General features: G+C 41.6%; 1 protein-coding gene across 10 annotated transcripts in view; it reads right to left on the bottom strand.

The window, feature by feature from the left end:
* The window catches only part of STOX2 (storkhead box 2), a 228,274-nt gene that overhangs the window by 33,127 nt on the left and 169,923 nt on the right, over window positions 1–25,224 (bottom strand). For 4 of the 10 annotated variants that reach the window (XM_034647683.1, XM_034647685.1, XM_034647686.1 and 1 more), the window contains exon 2: window positions 8,393–8,464. The exons of 5 other annotated variants lie outside the window; for them this stretch is intronic. In XM_034647683.1, coding sequence (XP_034503574.1) covers window positions 8,393–8,464 — 72 coding nt within the window. Of the gene's footprint in view, window positions 1–453; window positions 2,920–8,392; window positions 8,465–25,224 lie in introns of those variants that run through there. One more of the 10 variants, XM_034647689.1, reaches the window with a different exon arrangement.

The following is a 25,224-nucleotide window of genomic DNA, read 5'->3' as shown; positions in this document are numbered from 1 at the left end:
CCTGGAACGGCTGGAATCTGTCCCATGCCTAGGCCATATATCAGAGCCACCTGCACTGAGCCCACATCCCGCTGCAGTGCCTCGGGAATCTGCAATGTCACTCGGCTTCTGCCTTGTTCTCTGCAAAGTGAAGTCATCGGGACGGATCAGCCAACCTGACTTCTCACTACCCTGCCCAGAATCCTTTGTGAACTGAAATGAGTCATCACTCCGAGAAAAGCTACAGCCTCTGGTTGTCTGTGCAGGCTCCTTTGTCTGTGCAGTGCGGAGACGCAGGGCTGGGACTGTACCCAGGCCTGGGGCTGCGAGGGGCCCAGCTCCCCTCCCATGCATTAGCGCCAACTCACATTTTTTTCATCATTAAAACGCCAAAAAGGGCAATATACCTCCAGATGCTTGAAGAAAAAAAAAATACACACACACATTAAAATGCATCTAGCGTCATATACTCACCAGTCTGTAATTATAAACCTGACACATTCTCTTTTTTTTTTTTTAAGGCTGGCTTTTCATTGTGATGAAGGACGAATCTCTCTCCTGTGTGTAACAGGCGGTTCTGCACACTGGATCAAAGTTTAGCTGCAGTGAGCTATTTGTCATAAATTCCAGTCGCCGCACAAGCCCTTGCAAGCCCGGGTCTCCTCCTTCCCGGCACAGCCGGCAGGCGTGCAGCAAAGGCGGCCCGCCGCTCACCGCCGCGGGTGCAGCCTCTGCGGCCGCCCAGAGAGGCGGTGTTGGGAATGAGGTCACTATGTCAGGAACTCGTTCGCAGCGTGAGCCTCTCCTGAGCTCCCAACACCACCGAAAATGCACGGAGTGGTAGGATTCGTATCTATTTTTTAGATCGCTGCTTCCTCTGCTTTTTGGGGGAAAAAAAATCTGTGTCTAAGATCAGTAAAGGAAAAAAAAAAATCAAATGCATGTTTGCGTGCAAATGTCTGTTTCCCAGCACGGTTTGGGCTGCACCACACTCCTCATTAGCCCTGCACTGACTAACTCGTGCACACGCACGTGTGCGATTGTATTTATAGACACACATACACACAGAACCATAGAGAAAATGATTCATCTCTATTTAGAGCACAAGGCACCGCATATAAACATCTCGAGAGGAAAAGGGGGGTGGGCGTTTGGCAGAGGGGAGAGGGAGAGGGGAGTATCAGCAACCACGTTCAAACCACAGAAAAATGGAGGCTGGAGGAAAAGAATCACTAAGGAAGAAGTGAATTCTGTTGTATTAGTAATGATGCTGCCCAAACTGCCCCCAAAGGAAGAAGAGCAGAGCAGGCGCCTCTCACCGTCTGCGCTCAGGAACCAAACAGGGGCCAGGAAACTGTGTATTCTGTCCAATACACAGAAACCAAGTAGATGTGGGTGGCAGGGGCTGTTGGGACGGCCCATTCCCCGCGTCCTCATGAACACAGCAGCTAGCCTAGCACGAACACGAAGCACAGGGTGCAGCCAGTCTGGGAGTCCGGAGACGGCAGGAATCTCGCAGAACTGTCCCGTATCACTGCAGTGGAAGGATCCCCAGGCTCAAGTCATACCACAGTCACAGCCTCTCTGAACTTCTGTGATTTAGCCTGTCACCCCCCCTTCCTGCAGAAGCCGGGGCCTCAGCCCAGCCTGTGCCTCCCCTAAAGCCCCGGTGAAGGCCCTCCGTCCCCGAGCTGAGTCTTATGACCCCGCACAGTGATTCCCATTCTGCCCTCGGAAAATAAAAAATGTATAACCCTCTTCCACCTGACAAAATACGCAGTATCTACAAACCAAATTCCCGTCCCTACATTCCAAACCCTTTCTTCTCCCATGGCCTACAGGTTGGGACCCTTTGTAAGCAGGCACACTCTATGATCATTTATTGATACACTTGGTCTTGACATTATTTATTGATACACTTGGTCTTGACATTATTTATTGATACACTTGGTCTTGACATTATTAAGTAAAACTTCTTCGACTCCTGCAACCGTCTGAGCTTCCAAGTCCTCTGCCCTCGTGGTTTCCCCTCTTGGCTTCCGATCTGGCACGCCGGCTTCCCTCTTACAGTGCTGTAGGAAGAGCTGAGGACACTCTGGCTGTGCTCTCCCCTTCCTTGTTCTGGACTCGACAGTCACATGGTCCAAGACGACAGTAGGCTTCTGGCTGAGTCACACCGTCAACCCCCGGAGAACGGCTTCACATTAAGTGCTAGTACGTGAGGCCTCATTCATGCACTTAAAAACTCCCCACCAGTTATGCCCCATGCATTTCATCAGAAATGGTTTGGTCTTGATTTTCCTTCCTGATGTATGACTTCCTCTCATTTGAAATGCCACCTAGATTCTCACCCGTGACATAGACTGAGCCCGTGGCCCAGCATCAGGTCGTCCTACCAAGACCACTCACCTTTACTCAACTCCCTTTGAGTCTGGTTGTGTCGTTAGATGTAAATCTACCAAATCCCACCTGCTCCGCCTTATTCCTACGGGGCACAGTCTGATCACCACAAGGGTAGAAAGTACGCCTAATAAGCCCCTGCACTTTAAGAGTGCAAAGATGTAAGTGTATGAGAAATGTATTAAAAATTAAGATCTAAATAGAGATACCTTTAGCTCTGGCAGGGTAAGAGCCTCTGGGGAAGCTCTGGGCCACTGGACCACCTCTTGACAGCTAAAATTTCAAGTTTCCTCTATGATAAAGGAAAGGTTAAATAAATGGATAAAGAAAAAAAGTACCCAAAGAGAAAGGATGGCAAATTACAATAACAATGTATTCAAAATTTCTAATATCCAAATATGCGTGTTTCTAACTATACATGGGTCTCCTGTGATCATATTAGAAACTCACCTAAGCTTTCCAAGAATCCAGTAAAGTAAGTACTGTCATTATCCCCATTTAAAAAGAGATTAACAGGGGCACCTGGGTGGCTGAGACTTTGGCTCAGGTCATCACCTCAGGGTCCTGGAATCGAGTCCCACGTTGGACTCCCCCCTCACCTGGGAGACTGCTTGTCCCTCTAGGCCTCCCCCCGCTTATGCTCTCTTTCTCTCTCAAATAAATAAATAAAATTTTTAAAAAGAGAGAGAGAGAGAGAGATTAACTGCCTTCCTCAAGTTCCACAGCTGGTAAGTGGCAGAAGCAGGATTTGAACCTGGGGCAACAGGCCCAGGGTCTGTGCTTTTTTTTTAATGAAGGACTTTTAAAAATTATGGTTTTTTCTATCAAGATTTTATTTAAATTCAACTTAGTTCACATACAGTGTATTACTAGTTTGAAGGATGAAATTTAGTGAGTCATCAGTGCCATAGAACACCCAGTGCTCATTCCGTCACGTGCCCTCCTTAATGCCCGTCACCCTGTTACCCCATCCCCCCAATCCCCCCCAGCAACCCTCAGTTTGTTCCCTAGAGTTAAGAGCCCAAGCTTTTAACCACCACACATACTGCCTCTCAACTATTATAATAAAATTACCCCTAGAAACAAGAATTTTTTTAGAACACCTACACCTCAATTTTTACATTTAAATTGAAGGTAATTCACTTCATTAGCACATGAGGCCAGTGAGGTTAAGTTCACAGGCGGGGTCCCCTTCCCAGCAGTTGCCTTGCCCAGTCTGCAACCAGCGCCCTCCTGCCTCGCCGCCACAGTTACTGAATGGTCATGCAAAGGAGGGTAACCGATCAGCCACCACCATAACCAGAAGCTCATTCTGCTGCCCTTCTAGACGGTGGGTTTTAGGATGGACAACCATTAGCCTCGACTTGGAAATGAAGGCGAGAAAGGCCCTCTGATGTTTTCCTTACCAGTCTGATGGGGAGAGAAACTCAAGCATCAACTGCAGACATTATTAGCAGCCCTCCTCCTCCCCGATGCCTCTTGCTCCCTTTAATCCCAGCTTCGGTGTTACAGTAAAGGCTTGCAAACACCACACAGACTATCGCAGGGGTGCTTGCTCAGTTGGGGAGGTGCGGGCAGGGCTGTGCTTGGCACTTGACTGGTTCCTTGGCGAAAGAGGTCACAGCAGCACCACCCCGCGGCACCATCACACAGGGTCCTACCGAAGGCTGTGATAAGCAGATGGTGGAGCAGAGTCTTAGAGCGACTGTGCCTGATAGAGCAGAGCAACGAGTATCTCAAATCCATTAAAAATATTTATTGGGCGCCCAGGTGCAGAGTCCTATTTTAAGTACGGAGATCCGAACATCTTTCAATAGTGTAGATGGTGCAGGCCACGTACTGGTACGCACAAACTTTATTATGAACAAATGACGTAGTCTCTACTCTCAAGAAGCTTCTAAGACACTTGAGGAGATAACAATATTCTCACACAGAAAGTGCAAAGAATACAAGACAGTGTCTGTCCAAGAGGAGGAACAGGTAACAGGTGCCTGTGAGAATTCTGGAATCAAGCACCTGGCCGAAGCAGTCAGGAGCAGCTCGAAGGCAAAGGCAAATCTGTCCTAAAATCTGGACTGGGGAGAGAGAAGAGAAAGGGCATGCATGTGTTAGAATGTGAGCTCCGTGAAGAGAGGGGTTTTTGTGTGCCGCGTGTTTACAGATGTAGTCCTGAGAAGTGCCCAGTCACTGGTAGGCACGAAATAAACATGTGCTGAATGAATGAATGAGCGGGAGAGGGCAAGTGTGAACCCCGGTATGGAGGTACCGAGGCAGGGAGGGGGAGGCATGAGGTGGGCCTGCCCGCGGCAGAGGGTTCATCCTGGAACGCAGACGAAGAGGAGGCAAAGGGGTGGCCTAAAAACAGATTAAGAACGGTCTCCAATGGATTAGAAAATGACCCAGGTTATATTGGCAATGAAATCCACTTGGCATTTGTCATAGCTATTAGTAAGTATCGTCCTAAGAAGCACTACCACTACGTGAACCCCTCATTCTCCAAAACCAAGTATTTATAAGCTTTGGCGACCCATTAGAGGGATGGTATGCTGACAGGATGGCCAGACGTTCTTCCCCCAGGGGCTTCTCCGCACCCGCATGACCGCACAGAAGTCTGTGATGCCCAGATTCTCTCTGCTTTGCAAGAACATACCAATGGGGCAGGACACAAAATCCTAATCCGCGGCAACATTATACTAAACCTACCCTAATTCGATCTAGTTCGAGTCAACAGACATTTCTTAAAGACAACGTGTAAGACGCTGCTTGTTGCCCAGGTCAGAACAAAGGTGACAAAGTTACAGCATCTGTCCTCACAGTTTCGTGTCAACCTGAGTCATTCAAGGCAAACAGGGAAAGAGTACCAGGAGACCAAAGAAATCTGGTAATTTCCGACCCAAGACAGAGGTGGCCAGGAAGCACGGTGGGAACTGGGCAGGGCTGAGGGACGGAGTGGCAGCCGCGGTGGGCCCCGAAGACGGGTCAGCAGAGGGGGAGGAAGAAGAAAGTCGAGGATGTCGAGGCAGCAAAGCAGTGTGCTTAGAGACCACGGGGGTTAGAGAGTACAAGATGTGTTGGAGAAAGGCTGGTGGCCAACCTTGCTGGGCCGGCATGGCCGGATCCATGAAGGAGATGGGTAGAGATAAAACCAGAGCCGTCAGACTGAGAGAAGATTTTGAGAAGCAGGAAATTGTAGGAGAAAGCATTACAGGTTCTTACAGAGTGGGATGCTATTCCTGCTGTAAGCTTAGGTTGCTGTGGCAACAGGGTACAGGACGCATCCAAAGAGAGAAGATAATGAATGACCGACACAAGGGAAGAGCCTATTGTGAGGGACCCAACCAGATGCCTGAACAAAGAACACAGAGAAGTGCAGAGATGTGAGATACTTTTCTGTTTCCCCAAGGGACTTTGCAGAATGTCCAGCGTGAAATATTGGAGTATTATCCGCAATGCATTTCTAGAAGCGTCTAGAAACACACCTACCATGACTCGCCCAGAATCCATCCAAAGGCCTGTCTGTGCTCGGCTGATAGTCTGACATCTGGAGTAGTGCCCAGGGTAGAAGATGAGTTCAAATTGAGAAATAAAGGGAAGAGGAGAAATCCTCTAAAGAGAAATCCCTGGGCACCAATAACAGACGAGACTTCCCCAGTGCTGATAAAAAAAAAAAAAAGGCACAAATTTAAAATTTAACGAGAGTGATTTCAGAAACAGAAAGTTCCAGAGTCTTCAAGGGCTTCACAGCCAGGGTTTACTGAGGTGAATGCATTATTGTTACGGTGGCAGAAGCAATTGCAACTATGGTTGGATTCCATACAGCATAGTACAGGCAAGCAAACTAAATGTTTAAAGAACAAATACGCTTGTGGTATCCCTGCGAGCAGTGGGGAACACCAACAGGACCACAGAGTGAAGAATAAGATTATTCTACGTGATTTACTAAAATTCTCTACAGTCTTTGGATTTGTGGTGCCTGGGTGATTCAGCTGGTTAGGCAGCTGCCTTCGGTACAGGTCATGATCCCAGGGTTCTGAGATACAACCCCACATCCGGGGTCCTGGGATCGAGCCCTGCATCGGTCTCCCTGCTGAGTGGGGAGTCTACTTCTCCCTCTCCCTCTGCCGCTCCCCCTGCTCGAGTGCATGCTCTCTCTCTCTCAAATAAAATCTTTTTAAAAAAGTCTTTGGATTAGATCAGTTCTCATGGGATTAGGAAGACTGAATAATAACGTTTTAGAGCTGGACAAGGCACTGAGAGTTATCAGGTATATTATCATTTGACTGAAGATAATCCTAGGGTCCAAATAGGGGAGATGACTTGCCCAAGGTTACACGGAGTTAGTAGCAAAGCCAGAGCTAGCCCCCAGAGGTCCTGATTCTCAGTGTAGACATCGGGTCCATTATTCCGCAATACCTTGTAAAGTTTATTAAAAGAATATTAAACTCCAAGGCCTTTCTGGATGCATTTTGGGTAAGATCTTATAAATGAAGCAGGCAGATGTCCAATTTTCCATTCCTCACTGTGGTATAAATTATTTTTCTGACCTCAGTTCTTCTAAGCAACATCCAAAGAAGACAAGGAAGGGAAAGATAAAAGTGAAGTCAGAAAAACTGAGAGCCGGTGAGTTTTCAGGTAAAAGATAGATTTTAAATTTGATGTTTTGATATTAAATGTTAACAAAACTACAGGAAGACACGTGGAAGTGAGATCGTATAATTTAATTCAACGTCATATAATTCCATTATAATTTTACTACAAAAGCATCTGGATTTGTGGACTAATCATTTCCAATCCACTAGGTGAAAACTCACCTAGGTACATCTCAGACAGGGGTACTCAGTATTTCCAACTGCAGAGGACAGGGACAGTGTGCCCAACGAAAGCCCACAGTTTGCCAGGGGAAAAGATTCTGTTTTGAAGTCTCCCTGAAATTCAGGCAAGCTATATATTATACTCTGTAATATATCACTTTTTGTCGTAATAGTAAAAGTTTAAAAAAAAACTGTTTCCACTGAACATCATTCAACATTACTTTCCAAAATCTACAAGGGCACTAGCCTGCGAAAGCCTGTCCACATTTGTCTCGAGGTTGTATAAACCTGCAGTGTAGGCCCCAGTCCCCAGAGGCAAATATGCCCCCAATTTGAGAAGCAACAGCTACATCTGAAAACGCACCAGAAACTGGTATTTCCCAATTCATTTTCAAAGTTATCATCTGTATTTCTGTAGCTTTAAAGACATACCATTATAGAATCCTAGAGCTCCTTTAGCTGGAATTAGTTAGAAGGTCAAAGAGCTGAGAAACTGAATTACTTTATCACTGGCTTATTTAATTATGGCCAAGTTATTCTCTCTGTGGGCTGCATTCCTCCTCTGTAAGATGGAATCAGAAAAAAAGAAAGAAAGAAAGAAAGAGAAAAAAGAATGCTGCAAAGCCTGCCATATTTTTTAAAAGGAGACATATCTATAGGACTAACCTCTGACCTCAAGGTGCTTCTAATTAACTAAAGAATGAAAAGTAAACACACATGAAAAGAAGGTATCACACTACCTTCCCCAAGAAAACTATGAATAAGAGGGGGGAAATTACAGCAAACTAAGTCCAGACAGAGTGTAAAGAAATACCGGCCAAACATTTCGATCACGAAGCTGAACTCGGCATGCCTGGGTTGGGTTCCTACTTCTCACAGGTTCCGACAGAACGCTGTTGGAAGTGGGGTGGGGGGAAGCCACTAATCCAAACACATGCTTCAGGGGAATTGGGGTGCCTCCAGCGTGCTGTTCCTCTGACACTTCCATAAACCCTGGGCTGACTCTAACGTCTACACTGTTCCAACTGACTCGGGTGAGAACAGGATTTGGACTGTATTTCCAGTACTCAAAACAGTGGTTGAAAACAGTGGTTTCAGCACTAAAGCCGGCAAACAGTTATTGATGGAAAAACAACAATCACATTATGTGGGCTTGGGTTTCCTGAGTAGTCATTACCGCAGACTTCTACTTATCCACTAACTTCTTTGGCTGACGTTAGTCCAATCCTCAGGGCCATCTCCACGTGTCATCTCGAGAAAGTCAAAGTGTACATCTGTATTCAAAAATAAAGTGTTTACAAAACCAGGAAAAAAAATCATAAAATTCTGGTGTCAAAAAATATAAGTCAGTCATATTCCCTTTTACCCCTGTATAATGAATAGATAAAAATAATTAGAATTTCTCTGCCATCTGGGATCTCAGTGATTATACAATCATCTGTGTGTGCTCTGTTCAATACGGTAGCTACTAGCTATGTTTATTTTTTTTTTACCTTTAAGTTAATTTGAATTAAATAAATTTAAATTTTAGTTCCTCTATCTCAAGTGCTCGTTAGCTAACATGGGGCTAGTATTCACCATAGTGAGCATGGCATATATAGAACATTTCCGTCATCTCAGAAAGTTCTATTGGACAATACTGATCTAGTTAATCAATAAGCAATCACAAGAATATCAGGTACCATTCACTTTTACCACGAAAGCCTGTAATTTTTTGGTGTAATTTTTTAAATTAACATACCAAAATCAAGGACATTCTTAATGTTCAACATCTATGGGTTTTAACACGTATGTAGATTTGGGTAGTTCCCACCACGATCAGGATGAGTCAGACATAGAACAATTCCATCATCCCCTCCCCCTCCAGAACGCCTTCAACCTGCTCCTTATACACTCCTAACTCCGGAAACAAGTGATGTGTCCGTGTTGTTGCATGTAGGAGGAAAGGGGTCGCTGGGTCATATGGTAAGAGCGTGTTTACCTTTATCGGAAACTACTAAACTATTTTCCGGATTGCCTATGTAATTTTGCAATCCAATGAACAATGTATTTCTAGGAGCTTTTTCATAGATTTCTTGAGATTTTTCTACATGGTCAATCACGTTGTCTGCAAATAGGAACAGTTTTATTATAACTTGTAAATCTTTTAGTTCCTTTTTCCACAGGAATGTTTTTTAGGAATTCTAGCATGATGTTGAATAGGAATGATGAGAGTGGACATCCTTGTTTTATTCCCAGTGTTAAGGGGAAATCATTCAGTTTTTTTTTCTATTAAATATGATGTCAGCAGCAGAGTTTTATAGATGTTCTTTATCAGGTTAAGGAAGTTGTCTTCTATTCCCAGATGAACAGCTTTTATCATTAGCGTATGTTGAATTTTGTCAACTGCTTTTTCTGAATCAATGGATATTATCATGTGATTTTTTTTTCTTCTTTAGTTTTTTAATAGGTGGATTACAGTGATTGGTTTTCAAATGCTGAATTAGCCCTGCATTCCAGGTCATGGATTATTATTCTTTTTGTATATTGCTGGATTCAATTTGCTAATATTTTTTGGAGGATTTCTGCGTCTATGTTTATGAGGTACATTAGTCTGTAGTTTCATTGTATTATCTGTGTCTGGTTGTGGCATAAGGATAACGCTGGTTTCATAAAATGAGTTGGGAAGTGTTGCCTCCTCTTCTCTTTTCATGTTAAATTGGTGACATTTCTTCCATAAATGTTTGGCAGAAACTATCTGGACCTGGAGTTTTGGGTTTTGGGTTTTTGGGGGATAAATGTTAACTATCAGTTAAATGCATTTAAAGGATAAGGAACTAATGGGATAGACCGGTGATGGGTAGTAAGGAGGGCACATATTGCATGGTGCGCTGGGTGTTATACGCAACTAATGAATCATCGAACTTTACATTGGAAACCAGGGATGTACTGTATGGTGACTAACATAATATAATAAAAAATCATTAAAAAAAATAAGGGATAAGGAACTATTCAGGTAATCTACTTCTTCTTGAGTGAGTTCTGATGGGATGTTCTTTCTAGGATTTGGTCCATTTCATCTGAATTGTTGACTTTATGCACATGGACCTGTTTGGGGTATTCGCTTACTTTTAATGTCTGTGAGGTCGGTAGGGATATGCCCTCTTTCACTCCTAATATTCTTAATTTGTATCTTATTTCCTGGTCAGTTTGGCTAGAGGTTTATCAATTTTATTGCTATTTTTGAAGAACCAACTTTTGACTTCATTGGCTTTCTCCATTAATTTTGTGTTGAAATTCCTTGACATCTACTTTTTATTCTTTCTTTCTTTCTGCTTGCTTTGGATTTATTTTGCTCTTCTTTTTCTAGTTCCCTTAGGCAAAAGCTTAGATGGTTCATTACAGAACTTTTCTTTTCTAACATAAGCACTTAATCTATATATTTCCCTCTAAGCCCTCTTTCACTGCTTCATATGAATGTGATATGTTGTATTTTCATTTCTGTTCACCTCAAAATACTTTCTACTTTTCCTGGGACTTCCTCTTTGATCCATGGATTACTGCTTCTAAGTATTTGGGGATTTATCAGCTACCTTTCTGTTGTTGATTTCTAGCTAAATTCCATTATGGTAAAACAGCACACTTTGAATTATTTCAATTCTTTTAACTGCTTTTAGGTGTATGTTTCAGGATATCATCTATCTTTGTGAATGATCTCTGAGGATTTGAAAGGAATGTATATTCTGCTATTTTGAGGAGGAATGTTTTAAAAATGTCATTTGGATCTAGTTGATTAATGGTATTGTTCAGTTTTTCTATATTCTTACTGGTTTTCAACCTACTTAATTCTATCAATTACTGCAGGACTCATGTTGAAGTCCCCAACTATAATCATCTATTTCTCTTTTCAGTCCTATCTTGTCTCATGTACTTTAAAGCTCTGTTATTAAGTACATACACTTTTACTATGTTCTTTTTAAAAAAACAGATTTTTTTTGGTAAGAATACTTACCATGAGATCTATCTTCTTAACAGATTTTTCAGTGTACAATACAATACTGTTATTAAGAGGCACAGGTTGTACATCAGATCACTAGAACTTATTCGTTTTACAAAACTAAAATTTCATATATTTCATTGATTAGCAACTCCCCACTTCCCCCCAGCCCCTGGCAAACACCTCTCTATTCTTTGCTTCTATGAGTTTGCCTATTTTAGATATATTAAGTAGAATCCTGCAGTATTCGTCCTTCTATGACTGGCTTATTTCACTTAGCATAGCATTCTCAAGGTTCATCCATGTTGTTGTATATTGTAGAATTTCTTTCTTTTTTAAGGCTGAATAATACTCCATTGTATGTATGTATGACATTTTGCTTATCCATTCATTTGATGGACATTTAGTCTGTTCCACATCTTGTCTATCGTGTTGCAAGGAACGCAGGAGTGCTAATACGTCTTCAAGATCCTGCTTTCAATTCTTTTGAGTAAATAAGAAGTGGAATTTCTGGAACATATGGTAATTCTATTTTTAATTTTTTTGAGGAAATTTTACACTGTTTTCTATAGTGGTCGCACCATTCTGCATTCCCCCCGACAGTGTACAAGAGTTCTGATTTCTCCGCAACCTCACCAGCACTTGTTTTTTTTTTTTTTTTTTTTTTTTTTTGATAATAGCTACCCTAACAGGTATGAGGTGATATCCCACTGTGGTTTTGATTTGCCTTTCCTTAATGATTAGTGATGTTGGCATCTTTTCATATACCTGTTGGCTACTTGTATATTTCTTCTGGAGAAACGTCTGTTCAAGTCTTTAGCCCATTTTTAAATCAGGTTTTTAGTTTTTTGTTTTTGTTTCTGCTACTGAGTTATAGGAGTTCCTTATATATTTTAGAAATTAACCTCTTCTTGAATATACGTTGTCTAAATATTTCCTCCCATTCCATAGGTTGCTCTTTTACTCTGTTGATTTTGTTGCTGTGTGGAAGCTTTTTAGTTTGATTTAGTCCAACTTACCTAATTTTGCTTTCGTTGTCTGTGGTTTTGGTGTCATATCTAATGACAATCATTGAAGTCACTGAAATCATTCAATGGAAATCATTAAAATAATTGCCAAGACTCATGTCATGAAGCTGCCTGTTTTCTTCTAAAAGTCCTGTAGTTTGGGGTCTTACATTTAAGTCGTAATTCCATTTTGAATTGATTTTTGTGTATGGTGGAAGAAGGACATTCACTTTTTATGTCATCTTTGTGAACTTACCCATTCATTTTTGTGCAGTGATCCTCTTTATCCCAAATGACTTCCTTTGCTTGGAAGTCTACTTTTTTTTTTTGACATTAATATGGCCAATCCAGCTTTCTTTTGATTAGTGTTTACATGGTATGTCATTTTAGCTTTTACTTTTAACCTAGTCACATCATTTTTAAAATTAATTAATTAATTAATTTATTTATTTTGAACTTACAGATCACATTTATTCAATAACAAAATGTCCAGTTCCTTAGGAAAATGTTTTTAATTTAAGGACATACTACAACAAAACTTTCAAAACCAAAAAACAAAAATATTAAACAAATTACTTTACGGCATATGACATCATAACTTATGGAACACAGCAGGCAGATTTTGTTGTAGAAAAAGGATGGAGGGAAATCTAAATTAAATTTGAAAATTCAGAGAATGGATATTCACAAATTTCTCGTTAAACTGAGGCTTAATGATGTTAAGAACCTGGGGTCTTTGAGCATCAGTTTTGTTTAGAAAAATAAAAACTTCCCCAAATATTTGAAGCATACTTTTCTACCTTTACAATTCAGAATCTTACTGTTCATTTGTCAAATATATGACAACAACTGGTTAATTTCTTAAGTTAACTGCCAATGTCACCCTTGAGACGCTGACCTGGTTGCATTTCCTTACACATTTTTTTCCCAATGAACCTTGGGCCTATGACAGGGAAGATAATTGAAACAGGCTTAGATAAAAATTGGTCTTAGAGATACTTTATTCATGAATAATTCAGCAAGTACTTATTGAAAGCCTACTACATTTCCAGGTCTAGAAAGAGCCAGATAGACACAAAGCCTGCCTCCAGGTAGCTCACCATTCAGAATATAGCAGGACAAGCACTGGTTCTGAATCACTATGAGCCTTCCTTTCATCTTTCAAGATTTGCATAGATACTGATTTCCACTGTAAGGGCAAATAAAATCTTACCTTATGCATATCATTCTTTAGATTATCATAAGGGGAATTCTGAAGTCTGTGTGTTGACAAAGCCTATGCTTTGCTTTCTCTAATTGCCTTCTGCTCCTTCTGACAATGTCAGATATTTTCTTTTCCTCTTTGGTTCTCCACAACACACACTCTGCACTTTTGCCAATCCAGCTGGCTTTCTCTGGGATGCTTTGCTAGAGCTTTCTGTTCCTCTTCACTGTGAGTTTTGTTTCATTCCTCCTTACTAGCAAACCGGTCATTGGGGTTTCCCCAAGATCCCTTTCTCGACTTCTTATTCACTTGAGTGACTAAATTTAACACCTCCTTAAATGTTGGGTCTTTGATATAATAATCATTATATTTCAAATATATTACTTGTAGACAACATATCCCTTGGTCATTTTTTAAAAATTCATTCTGACAATCTCTGTTATTTATTTGGTATGTTAAACCATTTATATTTAATGTACTTGTTTATATGTTGGGATTTAGATCTACCACTTTTTATGCTTCCACCCTCATTTTGTTCTTGTTTTCCTCTTATTTTCATTTGGAATATTTGAATATTTTTCACTATTCTATTTTAATTTACCTATTGAGTTTTTATTAATGTCTTTGTATAGTGTTTTTAGTTGTTCCCATCAGTATATATGCTTAACTTCTCAGTCTGCTTAGAATTAATATTTTACTTCACTTCAAGTGAGAAACCTTACCACCATATTGGTCCCTTTACTCTCCTCTTTTTATGTTATAGCTGTTACATTATATCTATACACACTGAAAAGTTCATCACCTTTTTAATATATTTGTTGTATTTGTTTATACTTGTTTTCCATCATTACACATATTTTACAGAACTTAAGAGGAAAAGTTAATTATATTTAACCGGATATTTATCATTGTTGCTTTTCTTTCATTCCTGATGTTCCAAGTTTTCCTCTGGCATTTTCTGTCCATCAGCATTTCTTTTAGAGCAGGTCTCTGGCAGTGAATTTTTTTTGTTTTCTTTTATCTGAAAATGTCATTATTTCACCTTCATATCTGAAGGATATGTTCACTGGATATTTAAAAAATATTGTTCCATGGGGTTGCCTCAGTGGCTCAGTTGGTTAAGTGTCCAACTTTTGATTTCAGCTCAGGTCATGATCTTATGGGTCATGAGACTAAGCCCTGCAACAGGCTCTGTGCTCGGGGGAGTCTGCTTGAGATTCTCTCGCTCCTCTCCCTCTACCCCTCACCCCCACCCATGCTCACACTCTCCCTCTCTCTCTCTAAAAATTAAGTAATCTTTAAAAATATATCGTTCCACTTCATTTTGGCCTTCATGGTTTCTAATGAAAAATCTGTAGGCATTCTACTTTTTGTTTTATTATGTTATGTATCGTATTTCTCTAGCTGCGTTCATGATTTTTTTCCTATTTAATCTTCAGCAATTTATGATGTATCTGGGAATAGATTTCTTTGAATTTATCCTGTTTAGAATATGCTGGGCTTCTTGAATCTGAAAGTTTATGTCTTTTACCAAATTTAGAAAGTTTTCAGCCATTATTTCTTCAAGTATTTTTTCAGATAACACCAGACCTTTGATGACAAAAATTTTAGATATTTTGGTATTGTACCACATCCCCTGAGACTCTGTTTATTTTTCTTTCAATTTTTTATTCTCTGTTGTTGAGACTGAATAACTTCCATTGATCAATCTTCAAGTCCAGGCTTCGATTAGCTCCATTCTGTATTAAGACCATGCATAAATTTTTAATTTTGGTTATTTTAGATTTCAATTCTAAAACATTTGATTCTACATTATATCCTCTGTCCCTTTCCACTCTACCTTCCTATTCTTTTTCAAGAGTGTTTATCCATAATTTTTGAACCATAATTCTAATAGTTGAAGTCTTTGTCTAATAATTGCAACATGTGACACTTCAGCACTCACAACTGCTGACTCCCCTCTACCAAACAAATGGAGATTATCCTCGTTCTTCATATAGTGAGTTATTTTGAATAATGTTAATTATTATGTTGTGCGAGTCTTTAAATCCTAAGGAAAAAGTTTTAAGGTATTTTTATTTGTTTTGTTTTTTAAGGGATGTGATCAATGTGGTAAGTTCAGGCTGCAGTTTCCAAACCACCTCTGTCAGGTGTGATTTGAATGTCAGTGTGGTTAAAGCTTTTGCAATGCTATTTGGATCTGTCCCCTGTGCATACCATTCAGTGGTCAATCTGAGAATTCTGTCATGGTCTAGTTCATGTCAGACCTCCAAGTGTTTAGAATGCTGCTTAGGGTCCAGATGCACACATGCCCAGCTTAGAAGTGGACCCAGGAGTTTGTACAACATTTTATGTGACAATTGTCTTGAGCTCCCTCCTCTCAGTGATCTCCTCAACACTTTCCAGTTCCCTGGGGTCCTTCAGCCAAAAGGCTGAGGCTTTGGTTTCCTTGCTCAACCATGTACTTGTAGCTACTATCTCAGTCAGTCTGATGCTAAGTTGTAGGAGGACAGAGAGATGGAGAAAAAGTAATAGGAATTTACCCTATACCCTTGGGACCATGGTTCCTCTCATCAGAGAGAAGGATTCCCCTATCTTTACAGTCTGAGATGACTGACCGGCCCCTACTGCTGCTATCTCTCTGTAGGATGACTATAAGTTGGACCAGAGAGAAATAAAAAAGAAGAAACAAAACAGTGACTTCTCTCACTCATCTGAATGTAGAAATCCATTCTTCTGCTCTTCAAGTCAGAAAGTGAGGACTTCTTTTCAAGATCTTTCTGTCCACACTAGTGTGCCCTACTGGGTTTTGGGCCACCTTTGAGTCTATGCCATGTGATACCAGAGGGGCTAGACAGACGAAACTCACACCCAGTTTGGTGGTACTTCAAATTCTGGTCTCCTTCCCAATTTGCCTGCTACTATCATTTCTTTTCAGAGTCCTCACGTGGCAGCTTAATGTCTTCTGCACGTAATTCACAGCTACATTCAGTGGGAAAGACAGGGTGGAGTATGTTATCCATCTTCTTCACAAGTGGAATCTTCTCTTTATTGTTTAAATAAACATAATCATAAATAAGTAAGCACTGTTGACAACAAAAGCCAATATGTTAACTTTGGTCTTTGTTTTCCTTTTATAAAAACTTACTTTTATTTCAGGATGTATTTAATTGAGATGGCTTTTCAAATTGTTTAATTTTAGCTGCAAAAAGATTTCACTTCAGCTCATTCATTTCTCACATACCAAACACCCCCCCTTTCCCACCTCGGTGATGATGATAGATAGACACGGTTAACTAAGATTCACTTCCTTTTTTGTGGGCCTGGCCTCTTTAGCACAATATTTTCTTTAGCGTCACCATAGAGAAGCTAACATGATTGACATGAGTGCCATTCTCTTGTTCCCCATGCCCAGCCTCCAGCACAAGGACTAATGAGCTTTGTCATGAATGGTAGATGGGTCAGGAACAGTGAGGCACCCACACTCCCCACAAACCAGATCATTAGCATCAAATGTCATTATTGCGTTCTTTGCTTCCCTCTTTGGCCCTCTCTCTTTTATCCACACTACACACAGCACGGTAGTAGGTGCTTCAAAGACTCCCTCCTTCGCCGGGGCTGAGGCCGTTACCACTGGGGGAGAAACAAGCGTGGCTGGAGACTTTTACTCAGGAATGTTCAGTTCTCCTACTTTTACTTCAGACTTTTGGCATTTGTGGCCCCCAGAGGCATGTCGCTCAATTTGTTCAGTACGTGAGCATGACTAGCCTCTGGACTCTACCGACTCAAAACCTTTCAACAAAAGCAAAACTCTCAAACATTACACCCCAACAATATAGCCCCACCCAGAAGTAACTTTACCCCCAAATTCCAATGGCCTTCTGGCTGGGGGGGTATTACCTAGTGTCACCTTAAAAAGGGCTCTATGAAGACAATGTTCACACCGCAGATACCATTCTGTGTGACAGAGCCGGGACAGTTTAGTCATTACAGGACAGAATGTGCCTGTTGAACAGAAATCGCTAGTGGGCAGCACGAAGAGTGGGCAAGGTGTATGTATAATCCCACGCTACCACGGAGTGAAAGCCGCAAGTCCTATCCGCAGCATGAGCAGAATTGTCAGAAAAGGTTTATGTATAATGGATAAACTTTCCTACTCAGCCCAAATGAGGATTTTAATTCCGGCTACTGGCAGCAGCACTGTGGTGGGGGAGAGAGTGAGGGAGAGAAGAAGGCCACTCGGCTCCAACCGCTTCAGAACACACCCCTGCTGTTAGTGGGAAGCCACCCATGTTCCTTCAGCTGTGAGGTGACTGCCCTTCCTTCTGCATGACTCCCCCATGACACGTGAAGGGTACATTTAAGCAAGGGTCTGGGGAGGGGGAACGATGATGTGACCTGGGTCAGGGAATGAGGCCCCGGGGCCTCCCTGTCAGAGAGTGACAAGCTGTGCTTGGTCTGTTCTGCAGTGTGGTGCCCAGCCGAGCTCCCCACCCAACTGAGAAAACACAGCTTTCGAGTCCATCCCGTGGCTACGAACTCACTGAAACTAAGGTACCAGTGTGGACATCTCTGAGAGGTATTCACACAGCAAAGGCCACCCGAGAGGTCAGAAATACTACACTCAATACCAATGCTTATTGAAACAATGACAAATTATAAAGTAAGTAAAATCTGATTTCTAACTCAAACTCAGGACAGAAAATTCAGCTGAGCCCCCCCCCCAACACACACACATCGGGCTACAGAGAACAAGAGAACGGACAAGATGCTAGAAGTATTTTCTCCCGTCGGGCAACGAGCAGTACCTCACAGTCTGTCCAGAGAGGGGAAGGTGACTGACCATCTCCCTCACACTCGGGTTTGCTTAGATGTCCAGACCCAAATCAAGAGTTTCCACAACAGCAGATAAGTAAGTTTAACAACCAAAAATTGAAAACCCTGCAAATTATAAAACCGGAGTTAACACACCAGGAGTAAGTAAGAATCAAACTAATTTACAAAGCAAATGTGTCTGAATAGTAAGCTGTTCCTATACAATAATTCTAAATTCATGAAATTTATCAACCCAAGTTATCTCTAAGCTTTTTTATAAGAAAAGAATCATAGTACAGTTTTGCTTCCACGTTTCAACTTTTAGCCTTTTCCTTGCTGATAAATCACTGCCAATTCAAGTTTTTAAATTTTATTGTCTTTTTGGTTTGTTTGGGTTTTTTTTCTGGAAGTAACACATACACTGATGAAGGAGGCCGTACTCTTAATGATTTGTTCAGATGAGTAAAATTTTTCTGTTAACTTAAAAAAATCAGCATCTCTGCCACATTCAAATTTTTGAAATAATGGAGTTGAGGCTCATAAGAATAGCAAAACTGTCCTCTTTTAAGTTCCATGCCCTATAAAATGCCAGTTTTAAGACCATATGACTGATGAAGAAAGACATTATTAATACTATGTAGTATTCCTTTACACTAGAATCTAAAAATTCTTGCCTGTCTGAAAGTCATACTACTTAATCATTGTATGTATTTAAGTTTAGCCTTCTTGTGTTATATGATTTACCCTTTATCCCTTCTATCCTCACTCCCTCCCCAGCCCAACCTAGTCTCAAGAAGAAAAAAAAAAAATCCCTTGGCAACAAAGCTCCTTTTGGTAAATTGGCTTGGGGACACAAAGTGGCCTGGAAGAAGTGTTTATCTTTTCAGCACTTGGTTTGTAGCTGTGGAAGTGGCAGGATTTCTGTCTCCCAAGCTGTCCAGGCTGGTGGTCACCTGGGAACCCGAAGATGACTGTTGGACCCAGAACTTTCCAAATTCTGGCCCCACATCTGTGTTTGTGCGAACAATGCAAAGTCCCCAGTGAAAAGAAGGAAAGATTGGATAATATAGAAAATTTTTCATCAAGGTAAGTCTACTTGATTAAAAAAAAAAAGATCTTTTATGCTGACAATGGTTGGTGCTTTTTTTTATTATTTTATTTTATTTATTTATTAGAGACAGCCAGCGAGAGAGGGAACACAAGCAGGGGGAGTGGGAGAGGAAGAAGCAGGCTCATAGCGGAGGAGCCTGATCTGGGGCTCGATCCCACAACGCCGGGATCACGCCCTGAGCCGAAGGCAGACGCTTAACCACTGTGTCACCCAGGCGCCCCAGGTTGGTGCTTTTTTAAAAGCACTTACTTGCTAGAACTGAAAGGGGGTGATGTGATGTTGGTCCACACAGACTTTACTGAAATGCTTTTGGTCTGTGAAACCCAAAAGTCACCCCTGGAATTGGATTTCAGGTGGGTGGGAGGTAGAGAGGCACAGGGGTCTATAATTCTCACACATCCTGAAACCATCCCCATCCACGGGCGATGCCCAGAGTTTGGAAAGCAAAGTGTTCCTGTTCTGTTATCTTTTGGATTAAAGAAAGGTATTGTTTTTAGCTATTTAATCAGTGTGTACTAACGAATTTTTTAAGTGGATTGCTTCATTATTTTTCCTTAAGCTTTGTCTGCTTCTTCTTTGTTTTCTCCTGCTTTTAAAAAAACAGGACTTTCATATTTCTGTCTCTTAAGATTAACATGACTAAGTCCCTGGCTTATAAATTTTAATGTTCTGTAGTTTTTTGGCACTATCTAGTTTGTAATCCAAAGTTGACGATCTTTTTAATCCAATACAATGTAACGACTTTCCTTCTTAGTATCCCCATTTTCACCATATCCTACAATCCTACTATGTCTGATTTCAGGAAACAAAAACAAAGCAAACAAAACAATTAGAGGATAGGGAAATCAACAGATTCGGTTAGGGTATGCCTTGGGTCCCGAACATCGAACTGTCAGGTCTGGACAACACGCTCAGGTGGCTAGTGTCTTCCACCCATCCTCACTCACCTTGAAAGACACCAGATATACTCAAATTTCCCCTTGCTTCCCCTTGCACCATCTACCCTTCTGGTAATGCCACCCACTGCCAGCATTGTCACCTGGGTGCACACACCGCCGTCACCTTTAACCACTGTCCTCTCCTTGATAATGCCTACCCGGAGCCTCTGAACATTTCTCCCTTCCCTCCTCCTCTGATAACAGTAGCCACATTTATTGAGTTCCCATATGTACCAAGCATTACCAAGGGGGCTTTACATATGTCATTCCATTCACATGTCACCAGGACATTATGAAATAGATATTATTATCTCCATTTGCTGGATGAAGTCCAGGAGAATTTGGTAACTTGCTTGGGGTCATAGTCAATAAGCAGCTTTAATGACAGATCATCATAACAGCTATGATACTGATGTAGTTATATCCAGGGAAAGAAAAAAAGGTTTGAAGCAAAACTTGACAAAGTAAAGAACAATTTGCTTGTTTTAACAGCTCTCAAAAGTAGAGATTAGAAGATCAAGTCACAATTTCCACATGCATCCTAGGTCACTCCCTCTAATTATAAGCTTGTTTATGCACTCATGGTGAAGAGAGTTAAAAGCTATTTTTAATTCGACATTTCTGGTTTAGTGTTTGGTGTCTTCTTGCATTTTCCACAGCCATCTGTAGCACGTTTATGTCGTGAAAGTTGGAGTACATTGTGTGGTTTGGCCTGAGCACACAACCACCACTGAGAGGAGCTTCTGGGGAAAGAGCATCATGGGAAGGTCGCGGTGGGATGAAAACGCAAGGTCTCCCACTGACCCGGGACACCCATCAGTCTGTCAGTCAAATGCAAAAAGGCCAAATTACATGGCTGTGGCTCTTTCCAGCTTTGGCTTTTCGGTTCCAAACAGCTGACTTATCAATTTCTTTGGGGAAACGAGTCATGTGTGAATCATTAAAAGGCAATCTGGATTCTCAATTCACAACTAGGGTCTGAGTTTCCCCTGGCTGTTCTAGAAAGGAGTGCTTGCAAAGGCTCCAACCTTCACCCTCTTCTCTCCCCCATCCACTATCCCGGTTGTAACCCTTAGGTATACACAGCTGAGAGGGGCCAAACCTCCCTCCCAGGTCCTAAAACCTTCCCCTGACTTCCAGCCCCACCTTCCTCTTCTCTCCCTTACCAGACAACTCCATCTACATGTGTCCCCAGTGCCTTAAACTCAACATGTCCAAAACGGAATTTATCCTTCCCGTAAACCCTGCAATCTCTCTGATCATGGGTGCAGACACGTGACCCGAGAAGGTCAGAGTCCTGTCTTTTCCTCACTGATAATGCCACTCACCTCGAGCCATAATCCAGAATCCATTCTCCATAATCCAGAGTCAATACAGCCAGTCTACCCCCTGCCCGGGTGTCTCTAAATCTGGTCCCTTTCTTCTCCTTTGCTGTTGGCCAGTCTCGGCCTCTCCAGACCACCAGGAAAGCCTCCTGCTGTTTCTCGTGCCCACACTAAGCACGACTACCAGAAAACACTTCCTGTCTGAGGCTCCTGTATTTATGTAACAACCTCGGTTTCATCAGCTTGAAAATAGGGATATAATCACTCTCAAATGCTCTAAATATGTTGATACCAATTACATCCCTATTTTCAAGCATATAAAACCAAGCTAATGTTACATAAATACAAGTGATAAAATTTTCTTATCATATCAAAAGACATTCCTTTAGAACAACTTATCTGAGTTGAAGAACAAATCATTCTTCTATCCCAGCAGGAAAGAAATCCCATGAAGGTTAAAATAATCTGACCACTGCAGCAATTAAATGCAAACAGGACATAGCGATACTAACATTTAGGGGGCATCTGCTACATGGCAGGTACTGTATGCCGGCTACTTTGCATAAGTTACCTAAGTTAATACAGCCCTGTAATAAAGGAATAACCCTCACTTAAAGGGATAACACTAAGTAATTTGTTCTGTGTCTCACAGCAATAAGACATCCAAGACTTCAAGTGTCACTCCGTGCAGTATCCAAACCCATGCACTTGCCACCATCCCGCCTCCCGCCTCCCCAAGAAAAGGCTGAAGCTCACAGGGGTAAGGAGTGACTAAAAGATTCACATACATGGTATAATTGCTCTGACTGCAAGTCAACCACAGTATGTCCTTTTTTGTTAAAATCTCAAATCTCAAGCACATAAAACTTTCATGTTGATTGACAGAGAAACTGGGTAAAGATGAGAAACACGAATTGATGATAAGAAAATTCAATTGGCAACATCATTCAGATTTCACAGACCCCTTCCATTCCCTGGGTCTAAGGTCAGGGGTAACTTTTCCAAAGAAAACCCACCAATTTTTTTTAACTAGAGATAGATGGATCAGTACCTATTCTATACTTAGTATTGGGCTAGGTACTCTGAGGACAAAAGGAAAACAAAGCCATTGATACGAGCCACCTAGAAGTAAGCTATCAATTCAGAGGCACCAAGAGAAGCATGGGATATTGATAGAGGCAGTGTTGGCCATTCCAGCATTAGGACATTGATATGACACACGACCTCACCATATATTCAATCTTAACAAAACAGTTTCAAATACAAAAGGATCTGACCTACTAAAACCACACAAATGTATAAATCACACCATAACAAGGGAGATTCTGTAGCATAATGATCTGAGAAGGGGTCCTTCGTATACATGACGCTCGAGTATTAAAGAGTAATTCGTAGGAAGAACGGAAGTCACTTGCGAAGTTTATTCTTGAAAGCAGACATTCCCCGTTCTGTGTTTTTTCAGTGCTATTAACTCAACTAGAAAACCCTTTCTTCATGAAGGGAAGACAAGCACCTTTCATGCCAACCCCTATTTCAATCATTACATTCTGAATTAGCATACCGTGCCATTTCTAAGGTTTTATTTTTATCATATTAAAAATAACATAACACCTTAAAATGGAAGAAGTCAACATTTGACATTGAATTCCCTCTCATAGTGAGTTGTGCCACTTACAAAAACTATTTTAATGGCACTTTATTACTGAAGTTAAGTGTTACACAAATGCAACTTTTTGATGTCATGATAAAGCCCATGAGAATAGAGGCCACCTTGTTCTCAACTGGGGATAAGAGCGCCCCCTCCTCACGCTTCCATGTGAAGGAACTTTCCTTAGAATGAAGATTCGGGTGTGTGCATCAGTCCCCATCACCCTCGCCCCGCCGTGGCACTGACTTCTGTGACTGGTAAACATGGGAGAAGGATCGACTCGGAGATGGAAGTGACCAAAAAGCTTCCCAGAAGGAATGCAGAACAATTCGGATTTTGTCTCATTGCAAAGCCTTCATACTTTCAATTATTCTACTTTCCAGAGCCCCTCATTTTATTCTCCTTCTTTTAAAGTTTTGCTTTTCCTCCAACAACGTTCACGTCTACTACTCAATAAAACCCATTTCATAAATTTGTGATCCGTTTGTAAAGTGTGAATTTTTAAAGAAAATACCTTTTAATCCCTTGAATCCCTCAAACTATCTAAAAGCATACCCACCCACCCCCACCTCTGGGCTTCCCTAAGGATCATCTTTTTGCAACTTTATAAACCATGGATATCATCAAGCACACTTAGTTTCTAGCAAAGCCCTTCGAGAAACTCCTAGTTTCATGTGATATCATGAGAGACGAAAGCAAGGCACCACCCTACCGTACCTGCCCCCAGTCTCTACGCATCGGGCTTCGCACCAGTCAGAAATCATTGATCACGGAACCTGTCACAGGACATTAACGACTCACGCTAGTTGAGACCTGCAATTTCCCTGTTCCAGAAGGCTGGCGAACTAGTAAACAGCTTATGAAACAGTAAATTAGGCAGAAACTTTCTCTCCTTTTTATTTTACTTCATCTTTAACATGTTGTTTTTGCATATGTTAGAGGCTCTAAGATGACTTAGTAATGAAGATTTTGCAATATCATAATCCGACCCACAGAGACACACTCAACCACCTAAGGAAAAGAGATTAGAATTGTACTACTTGATGAAGAGAAACAGGTTAGCACAAGGTTGCACAATATTCAAGTAAGGATCTTTCCTAGCCTGCAAGGTAACAAAGGTAATAAATCCTGCCAAAAACCGCTGGACTGTATTACAGAATATCCAATCTTAGGAAAACTCTGAATCACTAATGAACCTTAAAACTGTTCAAATCAGCCAGGCAGGCCTGAGATTTGCAACTACACAATTAACTTCTCCCCAGAGAAATGAAGGTAACAAAACATCAAATTTTTCGCAGAGGACCAAGTGCCTGTCTTATCAACAGGTGGGTTTTTCTTGCACTGTTCGGGGGGATCACCACATCCTGCCTTGTTTTAGACAAAGGACTCCAGCCTATTTCCAGGGCCTCCCCATTCAGGACTGAGCCCAGGCTGTTTGGCTCTGCATTTGCGCCACTAGGCAGAATCAACACGTTGGTGGAAAGTCTCAGCTGAAGATCCTACGTGGGCCACAAGTATTTGAACCGCTTACTGAAACGTAGATAGACTATCCCATGTACTTGTCCCTGCTTCTGTTCATGAAGTCTTTGTTTACAACCATACAGAGTAACATGAAAGCAGCCTTTAAATTCCTGAAAGGCATAAAGCAAGCATGGTTGTGCAGCCAGACAAGATGCTGACGGACGCCTGCTGTGTGGCCTTGTATTTTTTGTACGGTGATGGCTGGGCCGGCTCATCACCTGGTCTCCACTGCACGCCCGTGTCCTGCCCTCAGATCCAGCACGGGAGCTGGCAGAGGTCACTGTATTGTGCCGTAGCAGCAACCATTGTGACCGGTATTGTGAGAGGTGTTTTCATTCTTTGTGTATCCATTTAAAGGCTTATAAATTTTTATGGACTCTGCAAGGTAAATACAACAGGGCGGTTATAGGCTCCGTCCAGAAGCCAGCTCCCGTGCTTGCCATTTGAGACATAAGGAACCAGGTCATCCACTCAGCTTCCCCCAAGTCC

The sequence above is a fragment of the Ailuropoda melanoleuca genome, chromosome 18 (assembly GCF_002007445.2).
Source record: "Ailuropoda melanoleuca isolate Jingjing chromosome 18, ASM200744v2, whole genome shotgun sequence".
NCBI lineage: Eukaryota > Metazoa > Chordata > Mammalia > Carnivora > Ursidae > Ailuropoda > Ailuropoda melanoleuca.
Note: the sequence above shows the minus strand (reverse complement) of the source record. Positions and strands in the feature narration are given on the sequence as shown.